We start from the raw sequence: 27,510 nt of genomic DNA, 5'->3' as shown, positions 1-27,510 counted from the left end.
CAGAAAAAAAATGTATACAGTGTTGAACTCTTTGAAATGTAGATGCATAGATATCATTCTAGTAAAAGGATAGATAAATAAAAATGATAATTATTTCTTTCTTGTGTTTATTTGTACTTTATTTTGTGGGCAGCAACCTGAGACTGAGTTCAGTTATATTACCTGGGTTCAGTTATATTACGGGTCCTATGCTATAAGTTCCATTTCCTCCTTTCAGATGGTTCAAGAGTTTATACAAAGAGTATATCTTGATTTTCCAGTCGTATCAAGAAGATTAATTTCTGTTTGACAAAGAGACATTCCAGGGCAAGCCCCAGCTTTTCATTGGAAATGGTCTTATTTTCATCTCTGCCCATGCGAGAAACAAAAATGATAGATTTCAATGAGCCAACTGCTTGTTTTGTATAATAAAGGTAGAAGCATGCATTTTATGGATTCTTTCAGGAATTTTATTCAAAGCACCAAATAAAGAGAAGAAATTCTTATGCACCTCTTGCTTAGTTTTTTTTTTTGCAACAATGTGAATGGACTGCAGTATTGATTTTATATTCTAACTATAAGAACACCAATCCAGTATTTTTAACATTATCTGTCCACAGTTTTGATGTTATATACAATTCACTGTTTCTTGATCTAATCTACCGTACTGTGTATGGTTGACAGTAGTTTGCATGGACTTCTTTTTTTCAAGGTTCATCAAAGTGAAAACTCATGAGGTGCAATTCTAAATTGTTTGTAACAGAGTGATATAATGGAAATTCAGGTGATGTGGAAATGCTGACAGAATTCTTTCAAGGGATGACATGGTAGCAGTGTTCCAATATCTAAGGGGCTGCCACAAAGAAGGGGTCAACGTATACTCTAGAGCACATGAAGGCAGGACAAGGAACAATGGATGGAAATTAATCAAGGAGAGAAGCAATCTAGAACTAAGGAGAAATTTCCTGACAATGAGAACAATCAGTGGAACAGCTTGTCTTCAGAAGTTGTGAGTGCTCCAACAATGGAGGTTTTTAAGAAGAGATTAGACAACTGTTTGGTATAGGGTTTGCTGCCTGAGCAGGGGGTTGGACTAGAACAGGGGTCCTCAACCCCTGGTCCATGGACCAGTACTGGGCCGCGGCATGCCAGCAACCGGTCTGCACAAACAAGCAAAGCCCCATCTGTGGGATGCAAGCAACACACAAAACCACGCACCCTCCAGTCCACGGAAAAACCTCTCTCCACAGAACCGGTCCCTGGTGCCCAAAAGGTTGGGGACCTCTGGACAAGAAGACCTCCAAGGTCCCTTCCAACTCTGTTATTCTATTATTCTCTTATTCCAGGAGTATTCAGATCTGGAGAAAATGTAAATTTTTTATTTAAATGAACTTGACATGTTACTTAATAAGTGCCAGAACTGTTGCTCAAAAGATTCAAACTAAAAATAAATATCATTTCTATATTTTCTGCTTAGAATTTTGTAATAAAAACTGTCATCTCATGGAAAACTTAATTTTTATTATACTCTTCTCTGTGTAAGAATAACCCCAATTTGTCTTCAATTTTTAAATAAATGTTTTCCCATACTCACGCTAGCCTACTTTTTGTTTCTCTGCATGTTTCTAATTTAGTCTCTTCTGCTTCCTCACATATTATGTGAAGGGAACTACCATGACTGCTAAGTAGGCCGGATGCGAATATGCTTTGGAGCTCAGTTTACATATCCTTTTTTTTTAAAGTAATTATTATTCTAGATAATCCTCTTTGTCATTACTTATGACAAGTCTCACATTAGAAAGGATTTTCCCCAGGAGCTAAAAGAAATAAATAGCATTAGGGAGTGGTGAGTACTTCTGCCAAGCCATTTTTAACTTCATGTTAATTTGAATTATTTTATATCAACAAAATGGACTTCTCCTGAATCTCCTAATTAAAAAGAGAAGAAAAAATATCCAAATGATTTTTCAGTTCTGCTACCGGTAAGCAGTACAGGTAGTTCTCGACTTATACTCATTTGTTTAGTGACTGAAGTTACAATGGCACTGAAAAAAGTGACTTATAACCATTTTTCATACCTATGTCCATTGCAGTATCCCCGTGGTCACATGATCAAAATTTGGATGCTTGGGTGGCTCAAATTTATGACAGTTGCAGTGTCCCAGGGTCATGTGATCACCTTTTGCAACCTTCCCTTAGTCAATGGGGAAGCCAGATTCACTTTTCAGCTGGGTTACTAACTGCAGTGATTCACTTAACAACTGTGGCAAAGAAGGTTGAAAAATGGGGCAAAACTCACTTAACAACTGTCTCACTTAGCAACATAAATTTTGGATTCAATTGTGGTCATAGGTCGAGGACATAAGTCGACGCCATATCATCTTGCAGTCCAATTCTTTCATTTGGATGTTAAATGTTTGCATTTCTGTTGCATTTTTATTTCTGAGGAAGTGGTGGGATTTTTCAGCCTTGTCTGCCAAAATATTTTTGAAAATAGGAACTCTGAGTTGAGGGATGGGGGCGGTGGCCGTTGAGCGATGACCATTGGAGAGTTAGAGCTAGATAACTTGTGCTCCCTTCCCAGCAAGGGATTTAAAACCAGCCAAGCTATTTTGCCATATTTTGCATTATTTACACATGATGGTACATTTTCAATGCATTATCTCCCCCACAATGGCAATCCAAGTAAATTAATAAAGAGGTTCAATAATTAATATTTTTTTACTACCGTTCCTGAAATTAACATTGCTCATTAGTAGAGCTGGTCCTGAACATTCACTGAGTCAGAGATTTTGAGTTCTAATGGTAGGGTATTTTATCATTTATTTTTTATTTATTACATTTATAGTCGAGAGGGGCATAATGGCTTTGTGGTTGAGATGCTGGAAAGCTGACAGCCCAGGTTTGAGACCTGAGCACTGCAGGATGGGGTGAGCTCCTGTTACTTGCCCCAGCTCCTCCCCATCTAGAAGTTGAAAAGCATGCAAATGCAAGTAAATTAATGGGTACCATTTTGGTAGGAAGGTAACAGTGTTCCATGTGCCTCGGCATATAATTATGTTGGTCACATGACCACAAAAATGTCTTTGGACAATGCTGGCACCCTTGGCTAAGAAAGGAAGATGACCACTGCCTCCTAGAATTGGATACAACTAGATCAGGGGTGTCAAACTCAATTTCATTGAGGGCCGCATCAGCATTGCGGTTGCCCTCAAGGGGCCGGGTGGGTATGGCCAAGGTGAGCGTGGCCTACTGGGTGGGTGTGGCTAGAGTGCGTATGGCCTACTGGGTGGGCATGGCCAGCTCTACATCATTCGCATCAAGGGTGCCTATGGGGGCCTGGGCAGGAGTGGGACAGACAGCGAATTTGAGGGCTAATCCACATGGAGCCCCATTTCCATCTGTCCTGTTTGCCATCGTTCACTCCCTAGAGACTAAAATGGACAATGTGAAATTTCAGCGGGCCCCAAACAAGGAGTATATATCGGAGGTGGTGACCCTTTGAGAGCTGTATGCAACGAAATTTCATTTTGATGTATGCCAATTGGTGTACATTCAAAGTGACAATAAAGTTATCATCATCATCTGAGGGTCTCTGGCAGAAGGAGGGTCTCTGGGCCAGGGCCAAAGCAGTGGGGCCGTTCCCTCACTGTTTCCAGGATGGCTTCCTGGGCCACATGAAACCACCGCAGGCCGGATCCGGCCCCCGGGCCTTGTGTTTGACATGTCTGAACTAGATAGTGATACATTTACCTGATTCAATCACAATTCAGAACAATGCATATCATGAAAGAATTCAAATAGAACATAAAGTACTTTTTATTTGATAATAACCAGCAGCCTACTGGTAAATGATGCTGCTCACTAAGCATTTTTTATTTATTTTTTTTATTTTAAATTCCATTTATATCCCGCCCTTCTCCGAAGACTCAGGGCGGCTTACAAGCTTAGCAGTAGCCTTCATTCTATGTATATGCCTGCTTATTAGGGCTTTCACACCCCTCCCAAGCGGCATTATTACAAAGTCAGCTTAATTGCCCCCAACAATCTGGGTCCTCATTTTACCTACCTCGGAAGGATGGAAGGCTGAGTCAACCTTGAGCCTGGTGGGATGCGAACCTGCACTAATTGCAGGCAGCTGGTGTTACTTAAGGAGGCATTAGCCCACTGCTCCACCAAGGCTCTTAGTGTTAAGTAACCACATGCCAGTCTGTTCTCAACCAGCTGCAATTTTGAGTGGTCTTCAAGGGTAGCCCAATGTAGAGTGCATTGAAATAGTTTAAGCATATGGTGACTGAGGACTGAAGTACTGTTCTCCCAATGCAATACAGGTATCCTTGTTTAATGATCATTTAGTGACCATTTGATGTTACGATGGTCTGAATGAATGGCATTTAGGACCTGTCCTCAAAGTTATGGCTGTTGCAGCACCCCTGAAGTCACATGGTCAAAACTGAAGGCTGATGCAGCAACTTCATGCAGATATTTTTATCTTATTTATTAATTCACTTAAGCATCATCCCCCCAGTTCAATTCAATTTCAATAAAATTCAGGGGAAAGTTAAAATACATTTATTAAACAGCCTGACTAATATCTATAAGTGAGATCCGGGGTACAGCCTATATTAAATTATAGCAAAAACACTAAAATTATATTAAACATGTTAATTTACATAATATCTAAAATTACAACAAAGTACAGTATCTCAAGCTATCAATATCAACAAAGTAATAAAATCTAAGTGAATTAGTTACAAAGAATGCATTGCAGGATCTTGGGCCATCAAAATTCAACCGATCTCCTGTGTTGCTGCACAAAACCTAGCTACATGTGTCTAATTGACACCGGGCAGGTCACAACATAAAAACAAAGCAAGAATATACAGTTTTCTAAAGCATATAACAGTAACAAGATCGCAAATCCAATTAACAATGCAAACATGTCAAACACCCTATCCAACACCTGGGAGGAAAGCCAAATTTTTAAGGCCTTCTGGAATGCCACCAGAGTAGGAACCACCTATATCTCACGGCCGGGGGCTCATTCTAAGGTGCAGCCACCATAACAGAGAAGGCAGGCATCCTGGGTCCTGATATTTGGCCCTGCTTAATTGAAGCAGCTTGGAACACACAGATCTTGTTGGATTGAATTGGCCAGGAAGAGACCACAGGAAACAGGCTGTCCAAGCAATCAAGCCCTGTTCCATGTAGGACTTTATAAGTCACAATCAGCCTCTTGAATTGCATGCAGATGCAAACTGGCAACCAGTGCAGCTCAGGAAGAAGAGTGTAACACGGGTATACTGAGGCATGCCTATCACTGCCCACACCACTGCATTCTGGACCAGTTGAAGCTTCCAAGCAATCTTCAAGGGCAGCTCCAGGTAGAGCATATTGCAGTCATTGACTGTGGTGTTAAATGGGAGCTGTGGATGTGTGGCGCTCTAGGGCACACCATGTTTCAGGGGTTCCTGGTTCAGTCTTTTCCTAGCCAACACTCATTGATTGTCATTGTCGTCATCATCATCATCATCATCATCATCACCATCATCATCATCATCATCAATCTCCATTGTTCATCTTTTGAATGAAAAGGAGGCAGAGCGTCTTTCTAAGGAAGAAAAGGCCATCAAATATAATATCTTTAGTGGAAAGCTATGCCCTTTAGGAAGCTGCTCAATTGCTAAGTGAGTAGCCTTAGCTAGCCTGGCTGGAAAAGGAGCACAGATTTCTCTGTCTACGCCTATGAACTAAGCTGATATTTAAGGGGTGAAATTGTCAGTAAAAAAATGAATAAAGGACAACTTGCCTATTAAAGGTCATTTTATTCATGCATGGTTTATTTTCAACACATCATAAACTGCTTTATCTTAAAATAATCCCTAAGCAACAGCAAACAATAATTATATATTTTGGAATTGATTCTAGCTTATCAGACATGGTGTTGATCAAAAAATCCTGGGAGCCAAGCCATTAGGTAACTGCCAACTCCTTACAAACTAACTATAATTCTCCAAGTTCTTTGGGATAAAGAAAAATAGTTGTAAAGCAATTTCACTGGCAAAGAGGTCCTGAGTGGGAGATTAGGGAGGGAAGCAAAACATGGGGAGACTCTGAACAATGTCTAGATAGGCTTAAATAAATGGGGGTGGCAGAGCCAAGTGAGAGAAGGTGGTGCTGAAAATGCACTTGATCTGACAAGCAAACTTTCTGATGGTTCCATGAATCCAGTCCAGACAGCTGAGAAATTGAATCCAGCTTCAATGTCAGCCAAGGGGCAAGGAAAGAAGGGAAGGAGAGGGCCTGCATCTTCTGTAGGCCAAGTTTGCTTTCCTACTCAAGGGATATTTGTGCTGCTTCCTATCAGCAGGGGGATGGGTAAATCTCAAATATCCGCAGTAAAATGCACACATCTTCATTCTTTGTGTGTGCTGAGAGTTTAAGTTTGTTTGATTACCCAAGAAATTGACTGGGACGTGACTTTGGTCTTACTGGATGGGAATTATGCCAATGATATGCTAATGTATCTGGATAACCTCAAATTGGGGAAGGATGGTGTACTATTTATGAACCCTCAAAACTAAATTATTACTGAACTGTGCCAACCTGATTGGTATAATCGCCCTGAAGCTCTTTTATGAAACATTAAGTCAAGTATATAGAGGTAGTCCTAAACTTAGTGATTCATTTAGTGATTGTTCAAAGTTACAACGGCATTGAAAAAAGTGACATGACCGTTTTTCACATTTTTGACCTTTGCAAGCATCCCCGTGGTCAGTGATCAAAATTCGAATGCTTGGCAACTGGTTCATATTTATGACTGTTGCCGTGTCCTGGGCTCATGCGATTACCCTTTGCAATCTTCTAACAAGCAGAGTCAATGGGGAAGCAAAATTTACTTAACAAACCCAGTTACTAACTTAACCACTGCAGCAATTCACTTAAGAAGTGTGCCAAGAAAGGTTGTAAAATGGGGTGAAACTCACTTAACAAATGCCTTGCCTAATATAAGACCTGATCTTATATTAATTTTTGGTCCAAAAGATGCATTAGGGCTTATTTTCCAATTAGGTCTTATTTTCGGGGAAATACGGTACTAAATACGTCCATCTGGCTGATGATCGTAACTGGGGCTTATTTTTGGGGTGGGACTTATATTACAAGCATCCTGGAAAATCATGCTAGGGCTTATTTTCCAGTTAGGCGTTTTTTTCGGGGAAACATGGTAATTTCTTACAATCATGATTAAATACAGGCTTTGGAGTTTACATCAGCAGGCTTTCTCTTTCTTCACTATTTTGCTTGGGGTAAATATGGTGGTATCTGTGGGTATCCACATAGTATTGGACACCTTCCTTGGTATCTATTTATCTGAAATTGTGGACTTGATATGTGGTTTGAAAAGCAAGACAAGGAGTAACAAGAGATAAATATGCACATTCTGAATGTGCAACATAAGCCTTGCCAAATAAAAATTGTGGGACAGACTATCTTGCCTTACCTGCCCCAGATGGTGGTGTAGCTCTCCAAAACCTCAGGAGCCGAATTCTTTCTCAGCTTTCCTTCCTGAGATAATTTTAATGTGAAATACTAGAACTGGTCTTGGAGCCCTCTGCATATAAAACATGTGACTATCACCAACTTTAGGGTGCTATTCCATGGGGTTGATACCAATTTCACTTGGAGAGCTTAAGCCCATACTTAAATCGCCTTTGAACTCAGTTGGACGCATACATGATTAATTTAGGGCAGATTGCACCTGTTGCAATGCTTGATCAAGGCAGGATATAGTATTTCCACAGAGACATAAATATCAAATTAAAAGGAATTGAATTGGGTGTGAATGTTGAGCCAAGGTTGTTTGCAACAGTATCCAGGACATTAATCTTCACATACTTTTGCACATGCCCATCCCATCCTGGTTATGCTGTAACCTAACACACCAAATGCTAAGCTTCTTGCAGAGTACTGTTTTGAATGACTACAGCTGACCTAGGTCATTTTCAGGTCAGCCAGCCTCCTGAGGTTTATATTCTCACTTGGTGTTTTGTTTTTAAGTTTATCCTTTGACTTACTCCTAATTTTGGAGGGGATAATTATTGTGTAGTGGGTTCTGGACCACATGGCAAGGAAGAAATGGATGAGTACCACATGACAGCTCTTTATTAGTGATAGGCGCGTACTGAACAAAGGGGGTTACCTGGGCCCCTTATATACCTAGCCAGGTATCACTCTGGCCAATCCATCCATCCGAATCTCCCGCTGAAAACCCTTCAGCCAATCCAACCACAGCACAGCGCCACCTGGTGGTACCTGCAGAGCTGCTGCTCCTACCCCATACATAACACCCCTTCCCCCTTAAAAGAAAAAAATGTATAGAATACAATTGGCTTGCATAGTACATTACAACACAAATTAATCATATACTGTGAATGGCTCTGGGCCTGTTCAAGATTGCACATAATCTGCAAGATATGTTGGTGGTCTGTGGGTCCTGATAGACTGTCTCAGTCCTTGCTGGTCTTCCAAATCATCATTGGTCATGGTTGAGCCCTGGTCCCCATATTCTGTTTGACCCAATCCCTGGGCTTCCCTATTTTGTTCAATTGTTTCGTGTTGTGACTGGTCACCCTGAGGCCCTTCAGGAACTCGCTTCCTGATTTGATCTACATGACACCTGATCTGACGATTCCCCTCCACTGGGCCCAGTTCTGTCAACCACCACCCCTGGAATCCAAAAATGACTGGGCCCGTAGTTCCTTGCCCAAACCAAGTCATTATTGAGAAATTCTCTAGAGACTCTGGGATGCTCAGTCTCAGCAGCCACTCTGTCAGGGTGCAGCTGTCCAATTTGGTGATGAGCCTCCGGCCCCACCGAAGTTCTGCTGGACTCTTGCCTGTGGCAGTGCAGGGTGTGGTGTGTTGAGCTAACAGGAACTGTGCCAACCGTTGATGCCAGTCGCCATTGATGATGCTCCGCAATGCGTCCTTGGTTGTTCTTACCATGCGTTCTGCTAATCCATTAGTCGATGGGTGGAAGGGCGCCGTTGTAACATGCCTAATCAAGTTGGCCCTGGTGAATGCCTGGGATTCAGCAGAGGTGAATTGAGGCCCATTATCTGAGACTAATACGTCTGGCAGGCCATGTGTGGCAAAGAGCCCTCTGAGCACTTGGATGGTTTTGGCTGAGGTCATGCTAGTGACTGGTATCACTTCTAACCACTTAGAGTGGCTGTCTACCACCACCAAGAACAACTGTCCCTGGAAGGGGCCTGCGTAATCAATGTGTACTCTGGACCATGGAGTGTGTGTCTCTTCCCATTTGAATACTGGTGCATGGGGCATCTCAGGTCTGGACCTTTGGCAGTCATAACAACTGTTAACCTGTTCCTCAATAGCCTTATCAAGACTGGGCCACCACAGATAAGTTCTTGCTAACGCTTTCATTCTGACTATTCCTGGATGTCCTTCATGTAATGACTTAATGACCGTGTTTCTCAGTGTTTCGGGAATGATGACCCTACTTCCCCATAACAGGCAGCCCTTGTGTGCCGACAACTTGTGCCTCCTATTGAAGTAAGCCTGGAATTCTGTTCCTGGAGACTTTTCTTGCCACCCTGTGACTACCCAAGACTGCACACTGCATAGGACTCTGTCTGCTGCTGTTTCAGCAGCTATGTCTTTTGCCTGCAGGAGGCACTCTGGAAGGTCCTGAATGGACAGTATCTGGGCTGCCGCTGCTGGATCAGGTTCAGCCCTGTCTAAAGGCAACCTGCTTAATCCGTCTGCATGGCCCATCTCTTTCCCTGGTTTGTGAACTAACTTGTAAGAGTATGCAGATAGGAATATGGACCACCTAAGCATCCTGGGTATTTGAGGTATCTGTTTGTCTGTTGTGAACAAACCCAACAGAGGCTTATGATCTGTGAATATGGTGAATTCCCTGCATAGAGGTAATCATGGAATTTCTTGACCCCAGCCACTATGGCCAGGGCCTCCTTGTCAATTTGAGCATAGTTCCTTTCTGCCCTGGACAATGCGCGTGAGTAGTAGGCAATGGGCACTTGGTCCCCATTGTCTTCAAGATGGCTCAGTACAGCACCCACTCTGTATGGGGATGCATCACATGTGATGCATATAGGTTTTGACTCTATGAAGTGGGTGACAGTAGAGTTACTGGACAGTAGCTCTTTCAGTTCCCTAAAACTTTTTTCATGACTCTTTGTCCAATTCCAAGCAGCTTGCTTATCTAGGAGCCTGTGTAGAGGCTCAGCAATGGCAGCTTTACGTGGAAGAAATGAATGATAAAAATTTAGGAGCCCCAGGAAAGCTTGTAATTCCCCCTTGTTTTCTGGAGTGGGGGCCATTTTTATTGCCCTCACCTTGGATTCAGCAGGATGAACCCCCTTGGCATCTATTCTGAACCCAAGGAACTCAGTAGATGTCACCCCTATGCTGCACTTGTCTTTTTTAAGTTTGAGCCCTGCAGAGCAAAATCTGTTTAAAACAGCCTGCAGTCTTTCAGCCAATACCTCCTCAGAGCTTCCAGAGATGAGGACATCATCAAAGTAAGGGCATACTCCTGGAATGCCCTTCAGAGTTTTCTCCATCACTTCTTGAAAAATCCCTGGAGCTACAGAGATACCGAACTGTAAACGGTTAACTCTGAACGTTCCTCTGTGTGTTACTATGGTTTGCGCGTCAGCTGTCTCTGGGGAAACCAGGAGCTGCTGATACGCTTGCACCAAATCTAGCTTTGCAAAAATGGCGCTTCCCTGAAGAGAGGCGAGGATGTGGCTGACTGTCGGAACCGGGTAAGCATGCGAATTGAGGGCCCGGTTCACAGTGCACTTGTAGTCAGCGCAGATCCTCACCTCCCCATTAGCTTTTAGCGGGGTAACTATAGGGGTCTCCTATTCACCCCCTTCCACGGGCTCTAACACCCCCTGGTCCACTAGCCTGTCCAACTCCCTCTCTATTTTACCTTTAAGGGCAAAGGGAACCCTTCGGGGTTTGATTCTAATGAGCATAATGTTGGGATTTAGCTTAAACCTGATGGGTGGCCCCGTGTATGTGCCTAGCTTGTCCTCGAATATGTCTGCAAACGTTTTGCAGACGGATTCGAGGCTTGTGACCTGGACCCTATGGATCCCTGAGATTCCTATGCCCAGAGGCCTGAACCAGTCCAGCCCCACTAGACTAGTCCTTCGGCCATTAACTACCAACACATCCAAGTCCCCATGGAACCCCCTGAACCCCACTGACAGTGTGGCCTCCCCCTTAATTTTCATGGGAGCATGCTGGAAGTCAGTTAGTTTTAGGTTAGTCGGTCTTAAAGTAGCCCATCGGTTGCTCCGGCCGCACACTTGTTTAAAGGTCTCTTCAGAGATTATTGAGACAGCGGCTCCAGAGTCTAGCTCCATCTTACAGGGTATGCCCTGCAAGTGGACCTCTAGCATAATTTTGGGGGTGAGTAGCTGATGGACCCCCAAGTGGGAAACAGCCTTAAGATTCACTATGGTGTTGGAGGTCACATTTTGGGGTGTCCCAGTACCTTTTGGCAATGCGTCCTCATTCCTCTGATGGCTCTGGCAGACCATAGCACTGTGGTCTGTCTTCCCACAGATTTGGCACTTAGCCGAGTGAAATCTGCAGGTCACTCTTGCATGGCTCCCCCCGCAGCCGGCACACTTAAGACTGGTTGCTCCGGCTCCCGAAATAGCATCAGCACCGGCCCCACCAGCAGCTCTCTGCAATGCCATCGGTCTCTGCTGAGCCCCCTGGTCTACCCACGGTCGCGATAGTTGTTGTTGTGCCAGCCTCCGATCTACCGCGTCGATCTCTGCTGCCTCATCTTCGTCCGCTCCGCCGTACGCAGTGCTCTCCTGGTGCACTGATCCCCCGGAGCAGCTCCTGGGTTGGTGGGTTGTTTGACCGTCGCCACTGACCGCTTCATGTGCCTGGACCTTGTCCAAAACCTCTTGCAGGCTCATCTTCGGCTTCGTGAGCAGCTTCTGTCACAGCCGCTTATCATTCAGCCCAAACGTGATACAATCTTGCTGGCGGTCTTCTAAGTCAGGAAACATGCAAAGACGAGCAGCTTGTCGCACGTCCGCAATGAAGTCAGTTGTTGACTTGCCTGGCCTCTGGATCCACTGGACAAACTGGAATCTCCAGGACATCTCAGACCTCTTAGGCATAAAATGCCCATTCAGCTTGTTTACGAGGTTGCGGTAGGGAATGGATGTGATGGGCGTCGGGGCGAACAACCCAACTGCCACATCGTAAACAGCAGACCCGCTGATGTACAGTAGCGCCACCGCTTTCATGCGATCCTCAGTAATTCGGTTGATGGGGAGGTACCCTTCAACCTGGCCCAGGTGCGATTCCCATTGCTCGGGCTGGTGAATGTCGAACTCACAGATCTGAGTGATTTTTGCCATGGTCTGACCGGTCTAAGATGCTGCTCCGGCAAGGGTTCGGGGAAGAACTCTTTTCTTCCGACCCAGTGACTTCAGCTAGTGACTTCAGCTAGTGATTCAGCTCTGAGCGAAACAGCATCCCGTCCTCGTTGCCACTATTGTGTAGTGGGTTCTGGACCGCATGGCAAGGAAGAAACGGATGAGTACCGCATGACAGCTCTTTATTAGTGGTAGGCGCGTACTGAACAAAGGGGGTTACCTGGACCCCTTATATACCTAGCCAGGTATCACTCTGGCCAATCCATCCATCCGAATCTCCTGCCGAAAACCCTTCAGCCAATCCAACCACAGCACAGCGCCACCTGGTGGTACCTGCAGAGCTGCTGCTCCTACCCCATACATAACAATAATAATACAAACTTAGTGAAGTTTATTGTACTTTCCAGTTGCCAAAATTAGCTTGTCAGGGCCTGAGACCACTAGGAATAGCTATGTAATCTTGAAGAATTCCAGAAAAAGTCCACATTCTACATGAGTTGTTTGAAAGGATCCGTATTAATTCCATAGACTTTTATGCATGGTGGCAAAGCTAAGAATGACTGAAGATTCTGTTTTGATTATTGTATTGAGTAATGCATTTGTAGTAGAGCAACTCCAGGTTTGCAGACATCAATGCATGGAGGGAAATATGCAATGAAGTACTGCAAGGCTCTGTCTTAGGCCCAGTACTCTTCAATATCTTCATCAATGATTTAGATGAGGGGATAAAACAGGAATTTAACAAATTTGCAGATGACACCAAGCTGGAAGGAATGGCCAACACTCCAAAAGATAGGCTCAAAATACAGAAGGATCTTGATAGATTTGAATATAGGGCCCTAGCTAACAAAATGAAATTCAATGGTGAGAAAAGTAAGGTTCTACATTTAGGCAAGAAAAAATAAATACACAGGTATAGAATAGGTCAATAGTACTATTTGCAAGAGGGATCTTGGAGACCTAGTAGACAATCACTTAAATATGAGCCAGCAGTGTGCTGCAACTGCCAAAAAAGCCAATACAGTCCTAGGCTGCATTAACAGAGGAATAGAATCAAGAAAATGTGAAGTGTTAGAAATACTTTATAAAACCTTGACAAGATCACACTTGGAATACTGCATCCAGTTTTGGTCGCCAGGTTATAAAAAAGATGTAGAGATGCTAGAAAAAGTGCAGAGAAAAGCAACAGAGATGATTAGGGGACTGGGGGCTAAAACACATGAACAATGGTTGCAGGAATTGGGTATGTCTAGTTTAATGTAAAGAAGAATTGGGGATGACATGATAGTAGCAGTGTTCCAATATCTAAGGGGCTGCCTTATGGAAGGGGTGTGTGTTTATACTGTACAATCGAGGTGGTCCAGAGAGATTTTACCTTCTCTTCACAAGTCACCATGCAAAATAACAGGCTATTGATACAATTTATTTGTATTTATTGATATTTTTTCCAGAGAATAAAAGATATTGAAAGAAGAGAAAATCAGAAAAGTACAAGAAATGAAAAAGAAAAAAATTAAAGATAAAAGAATGCATATGGGACTGCCAACCATTTTTTTAAACAGATAATTACAATTTTACTTTCTTCCCTGTTAGATATTATACAGACTCCTTCAGCCCCTCATTTAATCCATATCTTTCTTAATCTTCACATCCATAAATCATCGTGTCTTTCCCTTCTTCTTTCAGCAAAAAGTCCATATAAGGTTTCCAGTCTTTCAAAAAGAGCTTTAATTGTTTTTTTCTCTGACCAAACTTTTGCAATTTTGCAAATTCAAACACTCCTTCTTAAATGTGGTATCCTGAATTGGAGATAATGAAGGAGGTGGATTCCAAGCAACACAGCGTAAAGCAAAAATATTACATCCTGTGATTTAGAAATGGATGCAGTCTGAAATTGATTTCTCCTGTTTTGCAACTATTTCGCACTGCTAACTCATCTGTTAGTCCACTTTTTAGCAATACTATTAACCTAGCCAGATATTTCCCATCCTATACCTTTCCATTTCTTCAGCAAAATTTATTTTTTATTTGAAAAATGTCATTACTGCTAAGCTTGTAAGCCGCCCTGAGTCTTTGGAGAAGGGCAGGATATAAATGGAATTAAAATTTAAAAAAAAATGTATCATTTTCAGCTCTTTTCACTAATTTATCAGATTGTTCTGAATGGTGGTGGTGCAGCAGCTAGAATGCAGTATTGCAGGCTAATTCTGCCGACTGCCCCCAGTTCAATTCTCAATTGGCTCAAGGTTGACTCAGCCTTCCATCTTTCCCAGGTCGGTAAAATGAGGTGCTAGATTGTTGGGGGCAATATGCTGACTCTGTAAACTGCTTAGAGAGGGCTGTAAAGCACTGTGAAGCGGTATGTAAGTCTAAGTGCTATTGCTATTGCTATTTTTGCCTTCATAGAAATTAACTGTCTTTCAGGGTTTCCTGAAGGCTAAAAAACCTGGATGTAGTAAATCTAGATTCTTCCTGGAAAACCAAATCCATTTCTTCTTCTTGTTTGTTGCTTGTAGTTCTGTTCCAGCATCCTAGAAAACTGATGGAGAGGTGAATATAAAGATCGAGAGTTAGTTTCCACTTAATTCTTAGGGAATGATTGCTGGCTTTTGCTGCCTGCCAAGTACAGGCCATAAACCTGTCCGCCAACATCCTTTCGTCTTGATTTACCTGTTCTTGAAAAGTTGCACACTTTAAATTCCCAGCCAAGACTTGTTCTTGTCATGTATTTCCAGTTGCTCTGCCGAATGTGTCAATGAGATGAGTGGCAGAACTAAAATTCATCAAACAGTGTTTGCTTAAGCTGACATTAGGGGACCCTCTTCAACTCTTTCTTGATCACCATTAGCAACTTTTCTCTCTCCTCATGACAGTACTCACAAAAATCAACATTTTGGGGGAGCGGGTGTCTACATGAAAGCTTTCTAAGAAAATTAAGACTTAAATTTCAGAGGTTTGCTTTTTCTTAGGCTGCACAAGCCCTGAAAATGAGCCTGAAGCAATGTGTTAAATCTTGCAATAAGCTTCTGTGCAAGGCTGGGGGGAAAAAGTTGCTGCTGCTTAAAGAATCATTCAATTTAATGTGACTCTTAAAGCAGTAGCTCCTTTTTTCCAGGCTTGTATAGAAAAAAAAAGTTTGGTTTTAATGAATAGCAGGTGGGGGTTGCACTCATGTGAGGTCTGAAGCAATCTTTCCTGGTTGTTGTCTAAATGTAAACAGCTGTAATTTCAACAACTTTCAGCAGGGAGACATGCCAATCTTCTTTCTATGTCAGAAAGTTTCTCAGTATTACAATTATTTTCTTAGAAGGTTTCTACTTTGTGGGAACCCCATTTGAGCTAGCTGATCCCAAAGAAAAAGCATTATCTCAAACACTGCAGCTTCCCTGTCCTAATGTTGGGGTGCCCATCAAGCCATTGGGTAGGGTGGGGAGTTCTACCTTACAACTGAGGGCATGTCTTGCCATTCTTTTCATTTATATGCTTATTTAATCAATTTCTATAGCCACCATCTCAGCCAAGTGATTTTTTGTACTCCGTAATCCCACAAAAGTGCTTTGAAGACAATCCATGATCGTAGGCTTAGGGTAACTTTTTTTGGCACAAAACATTCAGCTGAAACTATTTATGGCTTAATATTTGTGTTTTATTTAATGAAACATGGACTCTCAAAAGACACATTGTGTGTTTTTTTTCTGAAGAACATCATATGACCATTAATATAATATTATGCTTTGGAACTTTTGAACATTGTGCTTGGCAGTCCCTGAACTTTTGAATAGGCTATTTGGGAATACCCTGATGGTTTAAAGAGAAGTCTCAGTGTCCTAATTGTTTTATTTATATTCTACCTTTCTGTAGCATGTATGGCCAAGATAGTTTACAATGCAACCTCATCATTTCCCCTACAATATGAAGGAAGGAAGTGTAGCTTCTCAGTCAGCTTTCAATCTGGTGTCTTGAAGATATATAGGGACTACACCTCCAGTCAGCCATATGGACTGGGTGTTCTGGGAGTTGTAGTCCAACCCATCTAAAGGACAGCAAGTTGGGAAAGGCACTTTATAATGCATAGGCCTGTTGGAATAAATTAGAGATTACCTGAGTGGTATTCAGGTAATCATCTATGGAGGTTCTCAGTCATCCAGGTCATGGTTGTCCCAAAGATGCTTTTTCATGAGGCAACTGGCCTTTCTTGTGTTTCTTTGAAGATGTTTCACTTCTCATCCAAGAAGCTTTTTCAGCTTCCATTCCCCACTATCCAGTCAGAGCTGAAGAAGCTTCTTGGATGAGAAGCAAAACGTCTTCAAAGAAAAACAAGAAAGTCCAGTTGCCTTGTGAAAAAGCATCTTTGGGATATTCAGATAATCCTTGACCACAACCAAGCGCAAAATTTCCTTTGCTAAGCAAGGAAGTTGTTAAGTGAGTTTTATCCCATTTTACAACCTTTTTTGCCACGATTGTTAAGCACATCACTGCAATTGTTAAGTGAATCATGTGGTCATTAAATAAATTTGGCTCCCCCGCCCATTGACTTTGTTAGTTGGAAGCTGGCTGGGAAGATTACAAATGATGATCACATGACCCAGGGGACAGTGCAACTGTCATAAATACATGCCAGTTGCCAAGCATCCAAATTTTGAACATGTGACCACGGGGATGATACAACGGTCATAAGTGTAAAATAAGTCACTTTTTTCAGCGCTGTTATAGCTTCAAAAAGTCACTAAATGAATGGCTGTAAGTGGAAGACTACCTTTATGCATTTAAAAAGATGGTTTTCCCTTGTGTTGAACTGTTGCTGTGGGAAGTCAAAACAAGCTTTTTTTTTTTTTGCAACCCAGGGCATTTTACATTCTTCTTCTGCCCCTTGGCTCATGGCTCACATTCAAGATGAGGCCTCAGCCCTGAATAGTCTCTGTATAATCATCTTCAGACATTCATTGTCTGATTGTGCAGCCTTAAGGATCCCGGACTCCTACGCCCAGTTGTACATGCTGCCTCTTTTGTTTCCTTTGTGTGGATTGACGGGGTGTCTCTCTCTGTTTGATTTGGCATTCCACAGAGGCTCACTTGGAATTAACGGCCTCTTAACAAAGTGCCTTGATAGTTGCCAGCAAATACTCTCAAAGAGGAGAAGATTATTTATCATTCATATGATTCTCCCTCCTCTCTTTCCTGGACATGCTCCTCTCCTGCTGTCCTTGCCTCTCCCCCTTCCTTCCCTCCTTTAAGTCACAAAAAATGAAGTAATATCAGATTTAGATCTTGGAATAACTCAAAAAAAGGAGTGGTCTCCCCTGGCATCTGGTAACAACTTCCAGATGAGTAGCAGCACTATTATTTTACTATTGATATAAGGACGTTTCTGTCCTTATATGTGTTGGTATAAACTGTTTTATGGTCTTAAAGATGCTAGCAGACTTTACTAGTTTTTTTCAAATTGTAAAGTAGTTTTTAGTGTAAACAGATTCAATATATTTAAAAAACCAGTTGTGATGAGAAGTGTTGCCCATGAAGAGTTGCCTGTAATTTTTTTAGGAATAGAGGAAAGTAAAACAAAGCAAGGCATATAAGGCCTTTGACAGATTTATTGAACTTTAATCTCACCAGCTTCTCCTGTGTTTAGCTCTGCTGTCATTGAGACTTGTTTAAAAAATAAGTTTAGCAGGGGTTTTTTTGGTGTGAGTCTCAGCTACTGAACAACAGACTAACAGAGTTGGAAGGCCGTTGGAGGTCTTCTAGTTCAATCCCATGTTCAACCAGGAGACCCTATACCAGTGGGTTCTCAACCTGTGGTCCATAGACTCCTGGGAGGCTGTGATGTTGTCACAGGGGGTCCACAAAGACTTAAAGAAATGTTATGATTTAAATCTTAAGTCTTGAGGGTCAGTGGCCATGGTCTGTGCCACAAAAGGTATTTAAAGGGGGTCTGTGGTGAAGAAAATGTTGAAAACCACTACCCTATGTCAATTCAGACAAATGGCTGTCCAGTCTCTTCTTAAAAGCCTCCAGTAATGGAGGACCGCACTATAAAATAGCTCCTGTGAGTAGAAATCAAAGAGAGGGGTTACCTATGATGAAAATAAATCAAAATGTAGTTTAGCATGTTACATGAATGTTATTCATGGCTTAAGGCATAGAGTTTATGAAACCATTTACAAATCATGGACAGGCACGGCATGGCTTAGTGTACTATGTTGAAAAAAATCACAATCAACTGGGCAATGGATATTTTTATCATTGGAGTGGATGATGAGCAGTAAGAAAAACCGGCACGGGATGCAATGTAGACCACTTTCTTATATTCTTAAAGGCAGTTTCAGGCAGTTCATCTGATCTAGCTGTACTTGGCCCTGAAAGGTCCTTTTCCACAATGAGATGTTGGTGGCCAGGTGACCACAGAGACTGTCTGTGCTCAGCCAGTCATGAAATGTAAGAACAATAGGATGTTAAAAGAAGTAGAATGGCATGACACTGTCAGTTTCAATCTGCCCTGGCTTTAGAGTTTTCAATTGTGTTTTTTTTTTAAAAATCTGTAGATAATAAAAAAGGGCTTTGATGGGCAGAAGTGACCAACAACTAATATGTTTACCAAAAAACCCAAAAGTATTAATTAGACTTATAGTGATGTAAGATGGTTCTTTGTTATGCCTGCTGAGAAATCTGAAGTGCATGGATGACAATGCAAAGCTGTAATGAACATTGAGACAGTGAGTTCTAGTCCCATCATAAGTAACCTTGGACTGGTCACTTTCACTCAGCCCTAAGAAAGAGGTAATGGCAAAAGAAAAAGTTTGTTAGAAATTGCAAGGATCTCTTTTCCCACAGTGTAACAGTTAAAGGGTGGAGGCTCCACATTCCTGATTAAAATACCCCTGCAGGAAATCTTTTGGAATGTTACCTATTTTTCTCTAACAGTAGTACAATTGGTTTGGCTCCCTGCAACAAAGCCAGTTGTCTATTTTGTCCCCACATCCAGTGGCGTAGCGTGGGGGTGCAGGGGGGGCGGCCGCACCGGGCGCAACATCTGGGGGGGTGCGCTCGCACTCGCAGCTCTCTGCCCCTGCCTGGCTCACTCACTCTCTCTCACTGCAGTGCTGCCTGTGCAAATCCAATCCGAGCCGCCGGGTCGCCGCCCACTGTGGAGGGGGGGTACCAGGCGTGCGGTGCGGTTAGGGGGCACAAATTACTTGCCTTGCCCCGGGTGCTGACAAACCACGCTATGCCACTGCCCACATCTACACCAACAGCACAAGCATAGGCCCTAACAATTATGCACACAAGACTAAAAAGCCCATAAGGGGCTGCCACAAAGAAGAGTGGGTCAATCTATTCTCCAAAGCACCTGAAGGCAGAACAACAAGCAATGGACAGAAACTAATCAAGAGTGAAGCAACCTAGCAACTAAGGAGAAATTTCCTGACAGTTAGAACAATTAACCAGTGGTACAACCTGCCTCCAGAAGTTGTGGGTGCTCCAACACTGGAAGTTTTTAAGAAGAGTTCATTTGTCTGAAATGGTATAGGGTTTCCTGACAGAGCAGGGGGTTGGACTAGAAGACCTCCAAGGTCACCTGCCAGCAGTGTCTCTCTGAATTCTGTGTAGGACAAAAGGAATAAACTTTGTGCAAAGCAATTAATGCATACAATGATCAAAAGTTTGACCAGAACTTAAAGCTCAGACAAAATGATATCAGAGCTTTTTAACCTGCTACGGTATTCTGCTGCAGACCTGAAAGTGAGTGTTTTAGAAAAGTAGGAGTTTATTAACAACACTATTAAGTGAGAAATTGCTGGGCGACTTCAGTAGCAGCTTTCAGACAAATTCAGATGATCCTAACAAATGCAATGGATTTTTAATACATTAATAGTAAGGTATTCATGATCTGTTTTAGCTGTATCTGCATAATCAGTCTTTTTCCCCCGGCTTATCCCAATTTAAATCCCACCTCAGTTTAACCATACTACAGGTAGTCCTCACCTTATGACCGGTCTCTTAGCAACAATTCAAAGTTATGACAGACTTATCCTGGGGCTACTTACAACCCGGATTTAAAGTTCCACCCTCTCATTGTCCTGTGACTGAATTTTGGCTGCATTTGTAACTGTTTGCAGCATCCCGCAGTCACATGATGGCATTTTACAATAGTTTTGGCCAAAACCAGCATTTCTAGTTTTTGGCCAAACTGCACCCATAATGAACCATTGCTTTGTTTAATGTGATGATTCACTTAATAAACATCACAAAAAGGACTGTAAAATCAGATTGGTCATGTGACCAACCCATTTTGTTTATATATACTGCCTGCTTCACTGTCCAATTTTTCTGTTTTATGATTCTCACAACTTATGACTGAGATGGGCAGGGTCCATTATGGTCGCATGCAAGGACTACCTAGACAGTATGTATCTGTTGAAATGAACTGTAGCTCATGAAAGTGAATACCTTTCAATGTAATTTGTTGGAAAAGATGTCACTAGACTTCTTCTGATGTTTTGCTCTCATAAACTAACATGATCAACCTCCAGCGAAGCAAGCCCGTGGTACTTTGGCTGCCTCCAATTGGTGAAAGGTTACAGAGAGATTTTAGCCACTCTGAGGTGGGTCTGATTGTGTGACTATTCTGTATGGACAAATGCTTTCCAATTCAACAACCTCTACTTATGTTGTACAGTTTTTCCAGGAATGTTCTAGTGATATTCTTGGTCTCATTCATCCCCCTTATCTGTTATCTTCACCTTATTGTATTTCCCACACTGTTACAAGCAGACTCATTTTTTTTTAGTTCATCACCTGTTTGCACCACATGCCCAAATGTATGTAAGTTTACTGATCACTGCCTCAAGAGTAGTCAGTCTTTATTTGTTCAAGGACTGACCAGCCGTTCATGATATTCTTAGAAACCATTTCCAAATACATGATTCACAACTATTTATTTTCATTCTTTTGTTCTTCTCAGTGTCTTGCTTTCACAGCCATAAATTTCCACTAAGAAAGTCTTCCTTTAACTATTCCTATCTTTGTTGGTAGTCTGATCCTTGATGATCTTATTTATTTATTTACATTATATATAAAATGTCCTTCTCACTCACCAAGAGGCTCTAAGGTTTAGACTCTTATTTAAGTTTATCATTTCCTACCTCTTTGGGATTAATCTTTTGATGTATCTAGCATACCGTCTATTTTTAATCCATTCTTGAACATAATAAATTCATCATATGTGCACAGATTGGCATTACCTTTGTCTTTTTTAAATATTTGACTCTTTTCATTTTCCACTTTTACTTTTCTAATGAGCTCTTTTGAGCCTGATATATTTTCATCTGTCAAAGTATTGTCTTTTCCATATCTGAGATTTGTAACTTTTAGTCTCCAATTTTGATTTTCTCAGCTATTTCTTCTGATACTGCAACTTGTACTGTATTTCCTGTGCAAGTTAAACAGATATAAGGTCAATGTGCATTTTTGACCTTTCTTATTCTGAATGGTTCTATTCCTCCAAACTTCATTCTTAATGGTAGCTTCTGTTTCATTGTGAAATCTTCCTCGGTAGAATAATCAGATATTTTGGTATGCTTAGGATAGATTGGGAGGCCCAAAAAGGTGACAGTGCAAATCTGTGACAAGCAAAAAACAAGTCCCAAGGAGATTTGACCATTACTAATACATGAATGTTGTTTCTTGAAGCAGTAAAACAAAGACATTAAAAATGATGTCGTGAGTTATTTCAGCTTGTTGGGTTTCTATACATGCCCTTGTTTATTGGGTCATTGATTTCAGTGGAGAATAAAAAAACAATGGAGAAAAATATATGGCATACCAAGAGAAGATACTGTAGGTGTGTCGAATAAAGACACAGGAGACATCACAAGAGCCCTGGTGGTGCAGTAGTTAGTATGCAATATTGTAGGCAAACTCTGCTCACTGCCAGGAGTTTGATCCTGATTGGCTCAAGGTTGACTCAGCCTTCCATCTTTCCGAGGTCGATAAAATGAGGACCCAGATTGTTGAGGGCAATATGCTGACTCTGTAAACTGCTTAAAGAGGGCTATAAAGCATTATGAAGGTATATATAAATCTAGGTGCTATTGCTGTTCTCCATCCAGGTCTCTCAAAAACTCTCCAGATAGCACTTGCAGCAAAGACTATACAATGAACTGAGGCATACTGTGACAAAGACTATGGGCTGCTATAAACAGCATTACATCCAACATTTACTGGAATCTTTCACTCTCATTTATCAGGATAAATAGGTTAAGGTGCAAACAAATAACAAGAAAAAAAATGGATGTATTTTGTATTTTTAATTTGCAAATGCATGTTGCATATATGTAAATGCATTTTGTATTTTTAATCCAATATATTTAGAGGGTGTCAGGCTGCAAAAAGATAATAGAGCCTGATTTTAATATATGCAGTGTTATCTGTTTTTGGAATTCTGGTCATTGACCATGATCTAGTTTTGTTTTGGCTAATAGAGGACTCCTTTGCCCTTTTGGTGGTATTGCCTATCATCTAAAGAACATTTTGTGCATCTACCTATAGCAGAAGGGCAAGGTCATTTCCCTTCCTGAATCTTAATGGTTTTTCTTCTCTTCTAGGCCTCTAGTCCCGGCTTTAGCAGGGAAAGTGTGATCAACATCAACCATTATGCTACCAAGAAAAGTGTGGCGGAGAGCATGCTGGACGTGGCCCTCTTTATGGCTAATGCTACACAGCTGAAGGCAGTCCTGGAACAGGGACCTTCATTCTACTATTATGTGGCTCTGATAGTTCTCATCAGTGTGTCCCTCTTCTTCCAGATGACCATTGGTATTCTCCTTATTGTGATGGGTAAGGTTGTTTTTATTGCAGGCATTTAGTTTCATGGGCAGATATAAGGAGAGCTTTCCTGTTCTTTGTTTCAAACTGTGGTTGAATTGTTTGAGTCATTTATATCATTTACAAGAGTAGCTACCGCATGTGAACAGTCCCAAAATGCAAATGCCAAAACTAGCCGCCAGAATTACTCAAGACCAGCCTTTTCCAATGTGGTGGCCTTCAGAAATGCTAGTATTGCTTACTGGCTAGGGCAGGGGTAGGCAACCTCGGCTCTTTTATGACTCATGGACTTCAACTCCCAGAATTCCTGAGTCAGTTGCCTACCCCTGGGCTAGGGCAAGCATGTCAAACATGCTGCCTGCGGGCTAGATGTGGCCTGCGCAGGCCATGCCCACCTTGGCCCTGTAAAGGCAAAAAAAGTCCTGATACATCACGCTATGGCCTAAAGTGCAATTGGGTTTGACACCCCTGGGCTAGGGATTTGTGACTGCAGTTTCCATGTGGTCAACAGCCAGACTGCTGCAAGTTCACTTCCAACTTCTTTGGTGCATACAAATTGTGGAAAGAACTAATGGTTGAGAAAACTGATTGGCAAATGATTTCTCTTACCTACAGCTCACTTTGTCATCTGTTTTATTTATATATTAGCCTTTATTTAACTAGTCAGAAAAAACATAGCAAAAAAAAGAAAGATGGGAGAAAGGAGCAAAACTATAACAGCAAATATTATATCTGTAAGGGGTTCTCCTATATGTATATAAGAACATTTTAATATCGGTTTCAGTGAAGAACATTCTATTTCATTGTAACCATCCAAATATAATCTACATCTATAAGCAATGTGTTCATAAACTGCAAGTAACTTCAACTTTTCAGTTCACTGAGTGATATCATCCTTATAGCAATAAGGCAGGCCATGAGGAATTAATTTTTGTTGTCCAGCCATCAATTTTGTGTAATGGGAGATCATTCAAAAGAATATAAAAGTCCAAATATAAAACAAAGAAAAGAAAAAATAATATATATAATTCTTTATTCCTAGATTATAATAATTTTAGGGCATTGAAAATATGTTTTAATGAAACTTACTTTAGTATTGGTATATTAGTACGAATAGTTGTTAGCTAAATAAGCTGTAATCTAAGAACTACTGAAATTTTTGATACTGATATTAAGATAGTTTCCTCCTGTTTAAACAAAATGGGGATCTCCAATTTCTTGTTTTATTCCATTTTTAAAATTTGCACAATTTAAGATCCAACAGATATGTCAATAACGAGCTTGCTGCCTCCCCAGGACTGTTGAACTACAGTTTCTATCAGTCCTTGTCTCTACTAGCTGGAGTTGATGAGAAGCGAAGCCTTAAACAATGCTAAGCTTTTCCATTGAAGCAGATAGCTTGGAAGCCTACAATTAACCAGGTCACCGTGAGCAATCAAATTTTCATCACAGTGCTCTTGTTGGGAAGACTTTGATACTTGCTGTCAGCAGCAATGAAATTACGGATGTGTTTGTTGCATGTTGCAACTGAAACTGCCTACACACCATCCTGCACTGACCCCATTTCTTAAATAAATATACCACCCTGGTGGTTCTTTCTCTCCCTTTGTAATCGCCCTAGTATATTTCTCTGTATCTCTGTGGTTATATATAGAGGGCGCAGTGTCCGGAACTGTCTGGGATGGTCCTCCATGCTCCCTCCCCTTGCTCCCCCCCCCGCCACCGCCCTCGTGCCCTTGCATGATAAAAGCAGCCTGTCTTTCTCTCCTTATGTATTTGGCATTGAAAGGCATGACAGGGTCATGAACTTGAGCTCCATACAGCTGCAGTCCTGCTGTATCAATAGAAACTCTCTTCTATATATAGAGGATGATTGTTAGCATTCCCAACATGCATGGATCCTGCTCCCTTTGGCTTTCAGCTTCTTAAAAACTCCGACCACCGGGGGTCCAAAAAGTGACTCATTTTTTTTTCAATGGTTCACTGTCATCTAATCCGTTCTTAAAAAGCAATTAGGGCCCTTTTGGATGGAGAGTTGCATTTGGTTTTCAATTAAACAAACTTTGTTGAAAATTGCAGCTAGGCTAGATCACCAAGCACCAAGACACTTTTGCTATTAGATACACATGTCATTTGCTTGACAGCAAATCCTGCTCTTCAGGGGGGAAGTAATCAGGAAGGGCCACATGTTTCCTGTGACCTGTTCTCCATATGCACATTTTATTTTAAGAGTCGTGTAAACTTATATTACATCAAGGAAATGTATTGTTTTGCATTCTCCTCTTTGCTAGGCAGTGAGAAATTCAAGGAGGAGAGATAACTGGAGATGTAATTTGCTTCTGAAATATTTGATCCAGCTATAAATATACCAGTAAAGACACGCAACTGTACCTGATCAAAACCCTGTTTTTCAGCTTTTACATATATTTTTTTAAATTCCATTTATATCCCACCCTTCTCCGAAGACTCAGGGCGGCTTACAAGCTTAGCAGTACATATCACTGTTTTGTAGAGGGGTGGGGGGGAGGAATCACATATAGGATTGGGAATGACATCTTTTTGGAGAAAAATAAAATAAGATCACCTTAATACTCAAGAAATCATAAAATAATCCAACGCATTTTTGTGATTTTTTAAAAAAATGTTTTTTGAGTCTTAGTAAAAGGCTCCTGTAATTGAAGGGAGGGAGGGGGTCACGAAAACAGAGTACCTCTGTCTGAAATTTTGACCAGATTGGATTTAATGCTTATAGCTCGACTGAATCTGAACGATGTGGCAAAACAGCAGCGTCTGGACTTGCTCAACAATATTACCACAGTCCTAGTTTTCATCACAGTCATTATCAACATCTTCATTACAGCCTTTGGGGTGCAGAAGACAGGACTGTATCCAAACTCTTATGGACGGAGGTTCTACTGACTCTTGAAAGGGTAAGAAGGTGATGGAATCCTATCTAACTCTTCATCTGAGTAAGTTGATATTTCTTGGTGCCCTGTTTCTCTCCCCCGCCCCCCATTCTTTCAGCTTTCAGCTGTCTGGTTAGCTAGTTGAGAAAAATTAACTTGGCTATGTATTATCAATATCCATTGGGAGAATGGATGGAGAAATTTTTAAAATGGATAGAAAAGTAGAAGGTGGTATGTAGGCTTCTGAGGGGAAAGGATGCCAAAAGAAGTGAAAAGGGCTGTGTATTTGAGATCAGGGGGTTACATAAAAGCAGTGTGCATGCTAAAAGAACATAAGGGCTCAAAAATAAATGAGGACTGAATGAATCGAGATAGAATATAAAAGCATCCCAACGAAGCCCATTAAGATAGTTTGGCCATATGGAGAGAAAGAATATGGACTGACTTGGGGAAAAAAATGCTTAAAGGAAGAGTGAATGAAATGAGAGGAGGAAGAAGAGGAAGATTGAGAAAATTGTGGTTGGAGGGAGCTAATGAAATCCACAGGTGAGAGAATTTAAGAGTTGAAACAACAAAAAAGATGTATGAATCAGAATACTGATGTAATTGAAGCAAGGGCATTTTATAAAGATACAGTGAAAAATGGTGGTGTAAAATAGATTTAGTCATTTTTTTTCTTTTTTCTTACCTCATATCTAATTTCTAATACTTTGCTCTGCTTTGCATGATTTTCATTGATTGATTACGTGGTAGCAAATCAGTCTCAACTCTCAAGGACTATATAGCTCAAGGGTGAGCAACTATGGCAACTTTACAACCTGTGGACTTCAACTCTCAGAATCCCATGCTGGCTCAGGAATTCTGGGAGTTGAAGTCCATAGGTCATAAAGCTGCTAAAAGTTGCCCACCCCTGATGTAGATAGATTTTCTCCAGGAGAATCTTGGATAAAGTTGCCACTTCTAAAATAGAATCTTATGATGTGTGTGTGTGTGTGTGTGTGTGTGTGTGTGTGTGTGTATTAATCATTTAATTTAGTACTGGAAAAATGCAATGCAAACACTTCTTTTTAAATCAATTTAATACAAATAGCTCTGGGAGACATTTTGGGCAAAGAGGTGGGTAAACATATGTTTATATTTCATGAGTTTATTAAATTTACCTCCTTTAAATTCCATCAGCAGTGTTGGGATGGATAATATATATAACAGTCCTTAACCTTTGATTTTCCTTGCAGGATGATGCACACTGCAGTTGACTGGGAGATCTTTCTGCAGAACTACAGACCTCAGACCTGAGGGACACCCTTTGATTTTGATCCATTTATAAGCTTCCTTTTTTC

General features: G+C 41.4%; 1 protein-coding gene across 1 annotated transcript in view; it reads left to right on the top strand.

The window, feature by feature from the left end:
• NINJ2 (ninjurin 2) overlaps positions 1-27,510 on the top strand; it is a 79,677-nt gene extending 52,167 nt beyond the window's left edge. The window contains exons 2-4 of the mRNA XM_081332045.1: positions 23,045-23,276; positions 26,017-26,194; positions 27,406-27,510. Of these exons, the coding sequence (XP_081188171.1) occupies positions 23,045-23,276; positions 26,017-26,183 (399 nt within the window). The 3' untranslated portion in view covers positions 26,184-26,194; positions 27,406-27,510. The remainder of the gene's footprint in view (positions 1-23,044; positions 23,277-26,016; positions 26,195-27,405) is intronic.

Source organism: Vipera berus (assembly GCF_964194415.1).
Source record: "Vipera berus genome assembly, chromosome: 6".
Lineage (NCBI taxonomy): Eukaryota > Metazoa > Chordata > Lepidosauria > Squamata > Viperidae > Vipera > Vipera berus.
This window is presented reverse-complemented; position numbering and strand designations above follow the sequence as displayed.